General features: G+C 50.3%; 1 protein-coding gene across 1 annotated transcript in view; it reads left to right on the top strand.

The window, feature by feature from the left end:
• The first annotated feature begins 941 nt into the window (after nucleotides 1-941).
• SPAG8 (sperm associated antigen 8) overlaps nucleotides 942-11,205 on the top strand; it is a 266,116-nt gene continuing 255,852 nt past the window's right edge. The window contains exon 1 of the mRNA XM_078674430.1: nucleotides 942-1,066. Coding sequence (XP_078530556.1) covers nucleotides 999-1,066 — 68 coding nt within the window. The 5' untranslated portion in view covers nucleotides 942-998. The remainder of the gene's footprint in view (nucleotides 1,067-11,205) is intronic.

The following is an 11,205-nucleotide window of genomic DNA, read 5'->3' as shown; positions in this document are numbered from 1 at the left end:
TTGGTGCGCGTAACAGACACCAATAGGCCACAGGTGGAGCAACGCGACCGCCTATGGCCTATTGCGTGTTCTGTTATAAAACAGCATGCAAAGCCCAATCAAAATGGACCATGAAATGCACATACACGAGCTGTGTGGAATTTGAAGGTCCATTTTTGAAACCTTAGTAAATGGCTTTTCGCTCTCTTCGCTTGCGAGCCCTAAAAACAATGGGGTGAAAAGTAATTGCATAAGAAGAACAGACACACTTAAATGGGGAACTTCAATTGAAAAATAAAATAGAGTGAAACAAATTGTAGCAGGTGAGTAACAATGGTATGAAAAGCAAAGCTGCAAAAAGCTAAGATTGAGTAAAGCTCTCTTTCTATAATTCAAACCTCTGATATACAAGTTCTGTGCATTTCACAGCAGGTAGCACAATAACTTCCTGAACTATTTCACTAATGAATTAAACCTGTCACCAGCAGACCAAGGTTGTTGCTGAAAGTGTGTTATCTCCTCAGCTAGTCTGCCATCATTGTTGTACTATGGGAATTAGTATAGTCAGGGCACTGGTGGCCTCGACCCCTTGGCGACAGCTAGTGTGTTAGTTCAGTGACTGATTATCTCTGTCGTTGTAAACTGTGAACAACACTCAGATTGCACGGCTGGGGGTGCCGCAGATAACTTTCCTTTCACCATTTTATACCAGTGCCCCCCCCTCGGGAGTGATAACAACGAACAAACATCAACAGCTCTACTAACCAGAGTAAGCCGGAAGTGGCGCGGCATAGTGTCTATGACGTCAGAGTTCATTTCACGCCAGCCTATAGCGTTTGACGGCTGGTGATGAGGGTGACGTCGAAGTGCTGCGCCACGCCTCCTCGCGTGCAGTCTTCCAGGAAGCTAGCATTAGAAATGGGCGGGGTTTAGAGAATGTCTGTCCATTCACAGTTCAGCTGTGCCGGTTCCCATGGGAACCGAGCACGCTGGGGAAGAAAGCGGTGTTTGTCGTTACTATGGGGACCGCGGTGGACGGTGGCGCGCAGGCGCAGTGCGGCGGGAGCGGAGCGCGAGGCGAGCAGCGGTAAGAGACAGAGGGGCTGGGGCGGCGCAGGGGAGCGAGGGAGGGGGGAGAGAGAGTCTGAGGGGAGAGAGAGAGTCTGAGGGGAGAGAGAGGGCAGGGCGGGCTGGAGAGAGACGGGCAGGGAGGAGGACCAGGCTCTGAGAAGAGGCAGGGGGCTAACCGAGGGGGGAGGGGAGACAACACAGAGGGGAGCAGAGGAGACGCAGAGGGAGACTCCGTACGTCTCACGCAGTGACGTCACGGACACTGCCGCTCTGACGTCAGAGGCGCACGTCATGACCACTCTGAGCCTGCAGCACCCAGGGATGCAAGTGTGCTGGCTCCCCCCCTCCCCACGAGACAGCCCGAGAGAGGCCAAGGAGAGACCGCTGGTGAAGGAAGGAGACATAGAGTAGTGTGTGAGGTCATGGGCACTGCTCCTCTGACGTCAGAGGCGCACATCATGACCACTCTGAGCCTGCAGCACCCAGGGATGCAAGTGTGCTGGCTCCCCCTCGCCACGAGACAGGCCAAGGACAGACCGCTGAGGGAGAGGGGACACAGAGGAGGGCAGAATAGGGACCCAGTCTGAGGGCCCAGAGGCTCCAAGAAGAGAGTGTAGATGGGGAGAGCTGAGCTGACAGACACTGAGCAGAGAGGCATGAGAGTGTCTAGGGTGAGACACACACACACCAGCACTTTATATTTCAGCGGGAGGCTCTCAATCTTTATTCCAAAAACAGCTTTATTGTAGTGTTCTCCTGCTGAACTCTCCCCCCTCCTTCAGTGTAAGTTACGCAACATCTAAATTAATCTAGAAATACTAAAGGGAGCTTTGATCATCCGAGGAGTAAGCCTGGGCGGTGAACTCTGCGCCGCTCGCAGTGTTTGCAGAGTTTTCTGCATTACTCAGTGCTCAGAAAGTTTTTTTCCTCGCTGGTGTTCATCAACGTCATGTTGGCGAGCTCAAGCGTGGGTGGGTCAGGTTTTTCATTGCGAGATGTCCCATATGCTCGCGATCGCTCGCGTTGAGAAACTACCTATTCACATTTATAAAGCTGCCGCATGAGTAAAAAGCTACTCCAGTGGCAGAAAGGAAAGCAGTGCCCGCTTTCACGGTGCATGGTGCAGTTCGCAATGATAGCACAGTGTGGACACGCATCCAGCACCGAAAATCACAGCGAACTGTATATCTCTATCGCACTCCTCCGCATGCGGATCTCTGCATAGCGCAGCAGAGTTCTTTTTTCACTTCGCAGAGTTTCACGTAGCGCAATTCCGCAAACTCTGCCCAGTGTTACTTAGGAGGAACTGAACTGAAGAACTGGACTGGGAACAGGACAACAGCAGAAGAGGCAGAACATAGAAAAAGCCTAAATAATGACAGAGCTAGGCTGAGGATAATGAAATAATGACGACTGAGAGAGGTTAGGGAGAGTCTGTTGGCAAAGGGGAGAAATATACTGAGAAAAGCCTTAGGGCTGTCAACTATTTATTGTGAAAAACAGTTGACAGGAGTCGAGCAAGAATAATGGGTGGGATAAAGAGACAACAGAAAGGTCAATAACAGTAGGAGAGGCAGCTTTTTAAGTGGATGAGGAGGAGAGACGATGACACTGAAAAGACAGACGCACAAAGAGACAGCATACAAGGCACCTAGACCTCCTTTTCAGTTTTGTGAGACAATTCAAAATAGAAAGCATAAGAGAGTAAGACGTAAAGACAAAAATAGAAACAGAGTGGAAGAAAGGCTGAGAAGACAGGCAGGATAAATAAAAAATTGTTTGTAAGAGCTAATGGTTAATTCACTGTACAAGAACCAGATTTGCCAAATTACTAAAACGGACACAAGGATTCAAAACAATGTTAACAGAGTATTGAAAATGTATAAAGGGGCATTCATTAGAGAAGTGAAAGGTCAAGGTAGTGTTATGTTATTTGCATTTTTAAAGCTCAACGGTTACCCGGGGGTGTCCCGGTGCTGATAGTAACTCTTCTGAGTTCAAGATTTCTGGGGCGATTATCAGTGGGAAATACTATATGTTAAAAAGCCAAGTTTTCAGTTCCTTTCTGAATACGAGGAGGTCAATGAAGTTCCTCAGGTTCCAGGAGAGGTCATTCCAGGCCTTGGCTGCACATGTGATGAAACATCTCACCCCCACGTAGCTTTCTTAGTGGGTGGTACGCTTACTAGTTTGGGTCCTAGTGAGCACAGAGTTCTTTTGGGTGTACCATTGAAACCGTTGTTTCAAATATTCAGCACCCAGGCCATGTAAAGCCTGGAAAACTGCGTAAAGATTTGAAACGCACCCCTTTCCTGATGGGCGGCCAGTGTAGTCTTTTGATTTCCTTGGAGACCGATACAAATTTGGATGTACCTGTCAGGTGTGTGGTGAATTCACTCAGTGGAGGGGCTTCTGGTGACATGGTACTATGAGCATTTCTGTTAGTTGATCTATGCTATGTTTAAATACTTGAGTAATGTAGTGGGGGAAGAGGTGCATGGGCCTTCCGCAGATGGGTAATCGAACGATTTCCTGCATTGTTCTGCAGGGACTGGCAGTCCTTATTGGCCGCACACCTGTAGCTTTGCAAATGTTATTGGATAATTTTGCTTTTTTCATGGGAGAGTTGGGGCTTAAAGTCATCCTGGGTGAAACATTTATTATGACTTGTACTAGTGCTAACAATTCTCATAGATTTTGCTCGAACACTGTGTCACTCAAGTATACCGTTAATTCTCTTATCTGCGGGTTAACTTTGACCAGAAAGGCAGGTGGACACAACAGTTAACGGCAGGAATGACCAGTTTGTGAAGGCAACTTCGTCCCCTTTTGTGCTTTCCTCCGAATAAGGTCTTAAATCCTTAAAACAAATGTTTCCATATGTCAGGCACAGTGCATCTCAGTGGCTGTTTATGAGGCTGGCATTTGGGGGCGTGTTAGGTTGCCTGTGTTAGAAATTGGTGAAATGACCTGCCTCAGAAAATGTTGTCACCCCTAAGAGTACAGCGTCATTCTTGTGCCCTTACAAAACTTTGCCTGCTTTTAGTGTGGCATAGGGTCTGGACGAAAGAGGAAACTAGATTTAATAGGTCCATCATAACGGACTGTTAAGCCCTCTATCGGGTCTTGAAATTCCATGGCTGAAGGACATCAAACACCCGGGGAGAACCGATGCATTCAATGAGCCTTTAACTTTAGTTGGGATGAGCAAATCAGAGAACTTAAACAGAAGTGTTTACGGGTGTTTGAGGAAGAGCGACCACCAAGCTGAACTTAAAACTACTGTCAACCCCTGTCTCGAATGATCTCCCTCACTGGTTTTACAACTCTATTTGATTAATATCCAGGACTCCCAACAGAGGTTCTTGCTGACTAGGTTTAGATTCAGCATGTTGCATCGTCTGGTGTCATTTCCTCACGGTGACGACTGGTCACTAATGTTAGGCACATGCCCATCTGATCCTTTCTCAACTAAAGGTACGCTCAATTTCATGTTTTTCTGTCATTTTTATGACTGATCTAGAGCTAGTTTTATTAAGCCTCTGTTCGGGAGACACTTGTTTACAAATTGTTTTCCTGCATTAACTTTTCTTCAGCAACTAGAATCAGCCGAAGTATGGTGTGCCATTTACACTGACCTGAACCACGTTCTGTGTATTAGGAAACAGTCTGAACATAAGGGTAGTCTGATAATGAGAGGATGTTGAAGTCATGTCTTTCTAATTTTAATGGTTATAATATGCCTATCTGTTTTAATGTGCACTGTGTCTAGATGTACTCAGTATTTTTATATGCTGTACTTTTATGGTTTTTTTTTATACATAAAAACCGAATAAAGTTTTTGAAAGAAGTAATGTAATGAAAGTAGTAGACCCTGGGAGATCTTATTGCTTTCTTATCCCTCTCTGTCTGATCTGTGCATCCTGAGAAATAGCTCTGCTTTCTTGAGAGCTGAGAGCTGCACCTCTGGCTGAAATCTGTGTTTATGAATTGTGTGTCACCGAGGGTATCTCTGTTATCCAAACCATGAATTTCTAGTTTTTTAAAAGATATAATTAATTACCATACGTAAATGCAGCCTCGGCGGCACCCAGCCTTTGGCTGTGCATGGCAGGGTGGGTGCAGGGCCTGGCCGCCAACCCCACACTGCGCACGACCGTTGGGGGAGTTGGCCATAGGGCTTGGCCCTGGGAACCCCATCCCCAAGGCTGTTATTTTTTAAAGGGGAGTGGGCCATGCGGACCCCCTACCGAGCCGTAATCGGCTCCGGGGACTCCATTCCCCAGGGCTACTTATTTAAAGAATGGAGTGGGGGGACCATGGGGCCCCCTCCCTAAGACTTTAGGCCCTCGGGACCCCATCCCCTTGTGCCACTTTTCAAAATTAAGGGGAGGGGGTGCGTGTGTCCCACCTCCATGGGCCAATTTTGACCCAGGGACCCCACCCCCTGGCGTCTGACGTGCTCTCTATGGAGAGGTAGGCTGGTGACCCCCCTCCACGGGCTGATTTTTGCCCCAGGGACCCAACCTCTGAGCATGGTACATTTTACAGGGAAACTGGGCATGCAGCCGGCCTCTCGGGTTTATTTCCTCCCAGGGACCCCATCCCCTATGGCCAGGTGCATTTTGCAGAGGCCTGGCATGCTTATTTGAGGAGGAGTGGCACACGCCCCCCCCTTTATGAGCCAATTTAGGCCCCAGCGACCCCCATCCTCCATGGCCTGGCATGCTTGTTTGGAGAGGGGTGCACACAGCTCCCATCCTGGGGCCAAAATCGGCCCCAGTGACCCGCGACCCCTGGGGCCCAGTGCAATTATTATGGGGAAAAGGGGAACACAGCTCCCTCCCCAGGTTGATTTCAGTCCTAGGGACCCCATTCTCCCGGAGCACAGCACCGTTGGGGGTGGGTGCCCACTTGCAAGAAGCAGCTCCTATTGCTGCTCCCGGCAGGCGGGTACAATATTAGATCTGTTTCTCTTCCTGCATCACTGCGGGCAGGTAAAAAAATCTGAAGTCTGCTCCCAGTGGGAGGGAGCATTTATGAAACTCCCGCCCTCTGGGAGCGGACTTGGTGTTTGCTCCCGCTTGGCGGGAGATTTAAAAATGCTCCCGCCAAGCAAGAGCAACCACAGGTTTTCCTGCACACGCACTAGCAGGTAGGGACATTGTTATGTCCTACGGGTGGGCTCCCTGGGATATAGGGCTTAGGGGGTCATGGTATCCATACCCTTCTCCCATCTATCTTTATGTGTTTTACAACTTCAGGACAGGCACTTGTAATGGCTGCCAGCAACATGTTTCTCATGTTGCTGGCAGCCATTCAGAGCACTCACTCTCACAGGAGTCTGATTACCATGGGAGTGAGATTGCCTAAGGGAAATAAAGCTCCGTGTGCCAATCAGAGCGCTCTATTTTTAAATTGTCACCATCGCGAGAGTCTCTGAGACTCTCGAAAGTCCAAACATCCAAAGATCTCAAAATCGACTGAACGAATTTACACCAAATCACAACAAGCATTAGAAATGCAATCGGGCTCGGATTTATTTGAGTTTGAGCTAATGGCATTGTAAATGCCAATGTATTGTTGCTATGTGTTATGGAGTGTGTTCATGTGGTGTGTACTGCCAGTGATCTCCTTGTGAGTGTGCGAATATTGCACCGTTACTGCCTGTGATGTCCTTCTTGTGAGTGTGAGAAGCTTGCACCTCTGCTGCCTGTGGTCTCCTTGTGAGTGTAAGAAGCTTGCACAGCTGCTGCCTGTGATGTCCTACTCACTACTCTACTCTACTCACTACTCTACTCTACTCACTACTCTACTCTACTCACTACTCTACTCTACTCACTACTCTACTCACTACTCTACTCACTACTCTGCACTCACTACTCACTACTCTACTCACTACTCTACTCACTACTCTACTCACTACTCACTACTCTACTCTCTACTCACTACTCTACTCACTACTCACTACTCTACTCACTACTCTGCACTCACTACTCACTACTCTGCACTCACTACTCTACTCACTACTATACTCTGCATTCACTACTCCCTACTCTACTCTACTCACTACTCTACTCACTACTCTACTCACTACTCTACTCACTACTCTACTCACTACTCAACTCACTACTTTCTACTCACTACTCTACTCACTACTCAACTCACTACTCACTTCTCTACTCACTACTCTGCACTCACTACTCACTACTCTACTCACTACTCACTACTCTGCACTCACTACTCACTACTCTACTCACTACTCTACTCACTACTCTACTCACTACTCTACTCACTACTCAACTCACTACTCAACTCACTACTCACTTCTCTACTCACTACTCACTACTCTGCACTCACTACTTTAGTCACCTCACTACTCTACTCACCTCACTACTCTACTCACTACTCTACTCACTACTCACTACTCTACTCACTACTCACTACTCTGCACTCACTACTCACTACTCTGCACTCACTACTCACTACTCTGCACTCACTACTCACTACTCTGCACTCACTACTCACTACTCTACTCACTACTCTACTCACTACTCACTACTCTGCACTCACTACTCACTAATCTACTCTACTCACTACTCTACTCACTACTCTGCACTCACTACTCACTACTCTGCACTCACTACTCACTACTCTGCACTCACTACTCACTACTCTGCACTCACTACTCACTACTCTGCACTCACTACTCACTACTCTACTCACTACTCTGCACTCACTACTCTGTGTGCCTGGTGAAAGCGTGCACTGACGGCTGGTGGTGTGTGTATGCCTGGTGAAAGTGTGCACTGATGGTTAATGGTGTGTGTGTGCGCCTGGTGAAAGCTTGCAGTGACGGCTGGTGGTGTGTGTGAGCTTGGTGAAAAGCTGATTACCCTGCATACTCACATAGTGATTACCCTGCATACTCAAACACTGCTCACCCTGCACAGTCACAAACTGCTTAACCTACACACGCACACACTGCTCACCCTACACACTCACACACTGCTCACCCTACACACTCACACACTGTTAACCCTGCATACTGCTCACCCTGCACGCTCACACACTGCTCACCCTGCAAAGTCACACACTGCTCACCCTGCACACTCACACACTGCTGGCGCTGGACACCAACGTACTGCTCACCCTGCATACTCACACACTGCTGACCCTGCACACTGACACACTGCTGGCCCTGGACACCAACGTACTGCTCACCCTGCATGCTCACACACTGCTGACCCTGCACACACACACACTCCTGGCCCTGGACACCCACATACTGATCACCCTGCATACTTACATACTGATCACCCTGCATACTTACACTCTGCTCACCCTGCATACTCACACTCTGCTCACCCTGCATACTCACACTCTGCTCACCCTGCATACTCGCACTCTGCTCACCCTGCATACTCGCACTCTGCTCACCCTGCATACTCGCACTCTGCTCACCCTGCATACTCGCACTCTGCTCACCCTGCATACTCGCACTCTGCTCACCCTGCATACTCGCACTCTGCTCACCCTGCATACTCGCACTCTGCTCACCCTGCATACTCGCACTCTGCTCACCCTGCATACTCGCACTCTGCTCACCCTGCATACTCGCACTCTGCTCACCCTGCATACTCGCACTCTGCTCACCCTGCATACTCGCACTCTGCTCACCCTGCATACTCGCACTCTGCTCACCCTGCATACTCGCACTCTGCTCACCCTGCATACTCACACACTGCTGACCCTGCACACTGACACACTGCTGGCCCTGGACACCCGTATACTGATCACCCTGTATACTCGTATACTGATCACCCTGCATACTCAAACACTGCTCACCCTGCATACTCACACACTGCTGACCCTGCACACTGACACACTGCCGGCCCTGGACACCAACGTACTGCTCACCCTGCATGCTCACACACTGCTGACCCTGCACACTCACACACTCCTGGCCCTGGACACCCACATACTGATCACCCTGCATACTTACATACTGATCACCCTGCATACTCACACTCTGCTCACCCTGCATACTCACACTCTGCTCACCCTGCATACTCACACTCTGCTCACCCTGCATACTCGCACTCTGCTCACCCTGCATACTCGCACTCTGCTCACCCTGCATACTCGCACTCTGCTCACCCTGCATACTTGCACTCTGCTCACCCTGCATACTCGCACTCTGCTCACCCTGCATACTCGCACTCTGCTCACCCTGCATACTCGCACTCTGCTCACCCTGCATACTCGCACTCTGCTCACCCTGCATACTCGCACTCTGCTCACCCTGCATACTCGCACTCTGCTCACCCTGCATACTCGCACTCTGCTCACCCTGCATACTCGCACTCTGCTCACCCTGCATACTCGCACTCTGCTCACCCTGCATACTCGCACTCTGCTCACCCTGCATACTCACACACTGCTGACCCTGCACACTGACACACTGCTGGCCCTGGACACCAACGTACTGCTCACCCTGCATGCTCACACACTGCTGACCCTGCACACACACACACTCCTGGCCCTGGACACCCACATACTGATCACCCTGCATACTTACATACTGATCACCCTGCATACTCACACTCTGCTCACCCTGCATACTCACACTCTGCTCACCCTGCATACTCACACTCTGCTCACCCTGCATACTCACACTCTGCTCACCCTGCATACTCGCACTCTGCTCACCCTGCATACTCGCACTCTGCTCACCCTGCATACTCGCACTCTGCTCACCCTGCATACTCGCACTCTGCTCACCCTGCATACTCGCACTCTGCTCACCCTGCATACTCGCACTCTGCTCACCCTGCATACTCGCACTCTGCTCACCCTGCATACTCGCACTCTGCTCACCCTGCATACTCGCACTCTGCTCACCCTGCATACTCGCACTCTGCTCACCCTGCATACTCGCACTCTGCTCACCCTGCATACTCACACACTGCTGACCCTGCACACTGACACACTGCTGGCCCTGGACACCCGTATACTGATCACCCTGTATACTCGTATACTGATCACCCTGCATACTCAAACACTGCTCACCCTGCATACTCACACACTGCTGACCCTGCACACTGACACACTGCCGGCCCTGGACACCAACGTACTGCTCACCCTGCATGTTCACACACTGCTGACCCTGCACACTCACACACTCCTGGCCCTGGACACCCACATACTGATCACCCTGCATACTTACATACTGATCACCCTGCATACTCACACTCTGCTCACCCTGCATACTCACACTCTGCTCACCCTGCATACTCACACTCTGCTCACCCTGCATACTCACACTCTGCTCACCCTGCATACTCGCACTCTGATCACCCTGCATACTCACACTCTGCTCACCCTGCATACTCACACTCTGCTCACCCTGCATACTCACACTCTGCTCACCCTGCATACTCGCACTCTGCTCACCCTGCATACTCGCACTCTGCTCACCCTGCATACTCGCACTCTGCTCACCCTGCATACTCGCACTCTGCTCACCCTGCATACTCGCACTCTGCTCACCCTGCATACTCGCACTCTGCTCACCCTGCATACTCACACACTGCTGACCCTGCACACTGACACACTGCTGGCCCTGGACACCCGTATACTGATCACCCTGTATACTCGTATACTGATCACCCTGCATACTCAAACACTGCTCACCCTGCATACTCACACACTGCTGACCCTGCACACTGACACACTGCCGGCCCTGGACACCAACGTACTGCTCACCCTGCATGCTCACACACTGCTGACCCTGCACACTCACACACTCCTGGCCCTGGACACCCACATACTGATCACCCTGCATACTTACATACTGATCACCCTGCATACTCACACTCTGCTCACCCTGCATACTCACACTCTGCTCACCCTGCATACTCACACTCTGCTCACCCTGCATACTCGCACTCTGCTCACCCTGCATACTCGCACTCTGCTCACCCTGCATACTCGCACTCTGCTCACCCTGCATACTCGCACTCTGCTCACCCTGCATACTCACACACTGCTGACCCTGCACACTGACACACTGCTGGCCCTGGACACCCGTATACTGATCACCCTGTATACTCGTATACTGATCACCCTGCATACTCAAACACTGCTCACCCT

Source organism: Lissotriton helveticus, chromosome 2_1 (genome assembly GCF_964261635.1).
Source record: "Lissotriton helveticus chromosome 2_1, aLisHel1.1, whole genome shotgun sequence".
Lineage (NCBI taxonomy): Eukaryota > Metazoa > Chordata > Amphibia > Caudata > Salamandridae > Lissotriton > Lissotriton helveticus.
The sequence above is the reverse complement of the archived record's forward strand: the minus strand, read 5'-3'. Positions and strand labels throughout refer to the sequence as shown.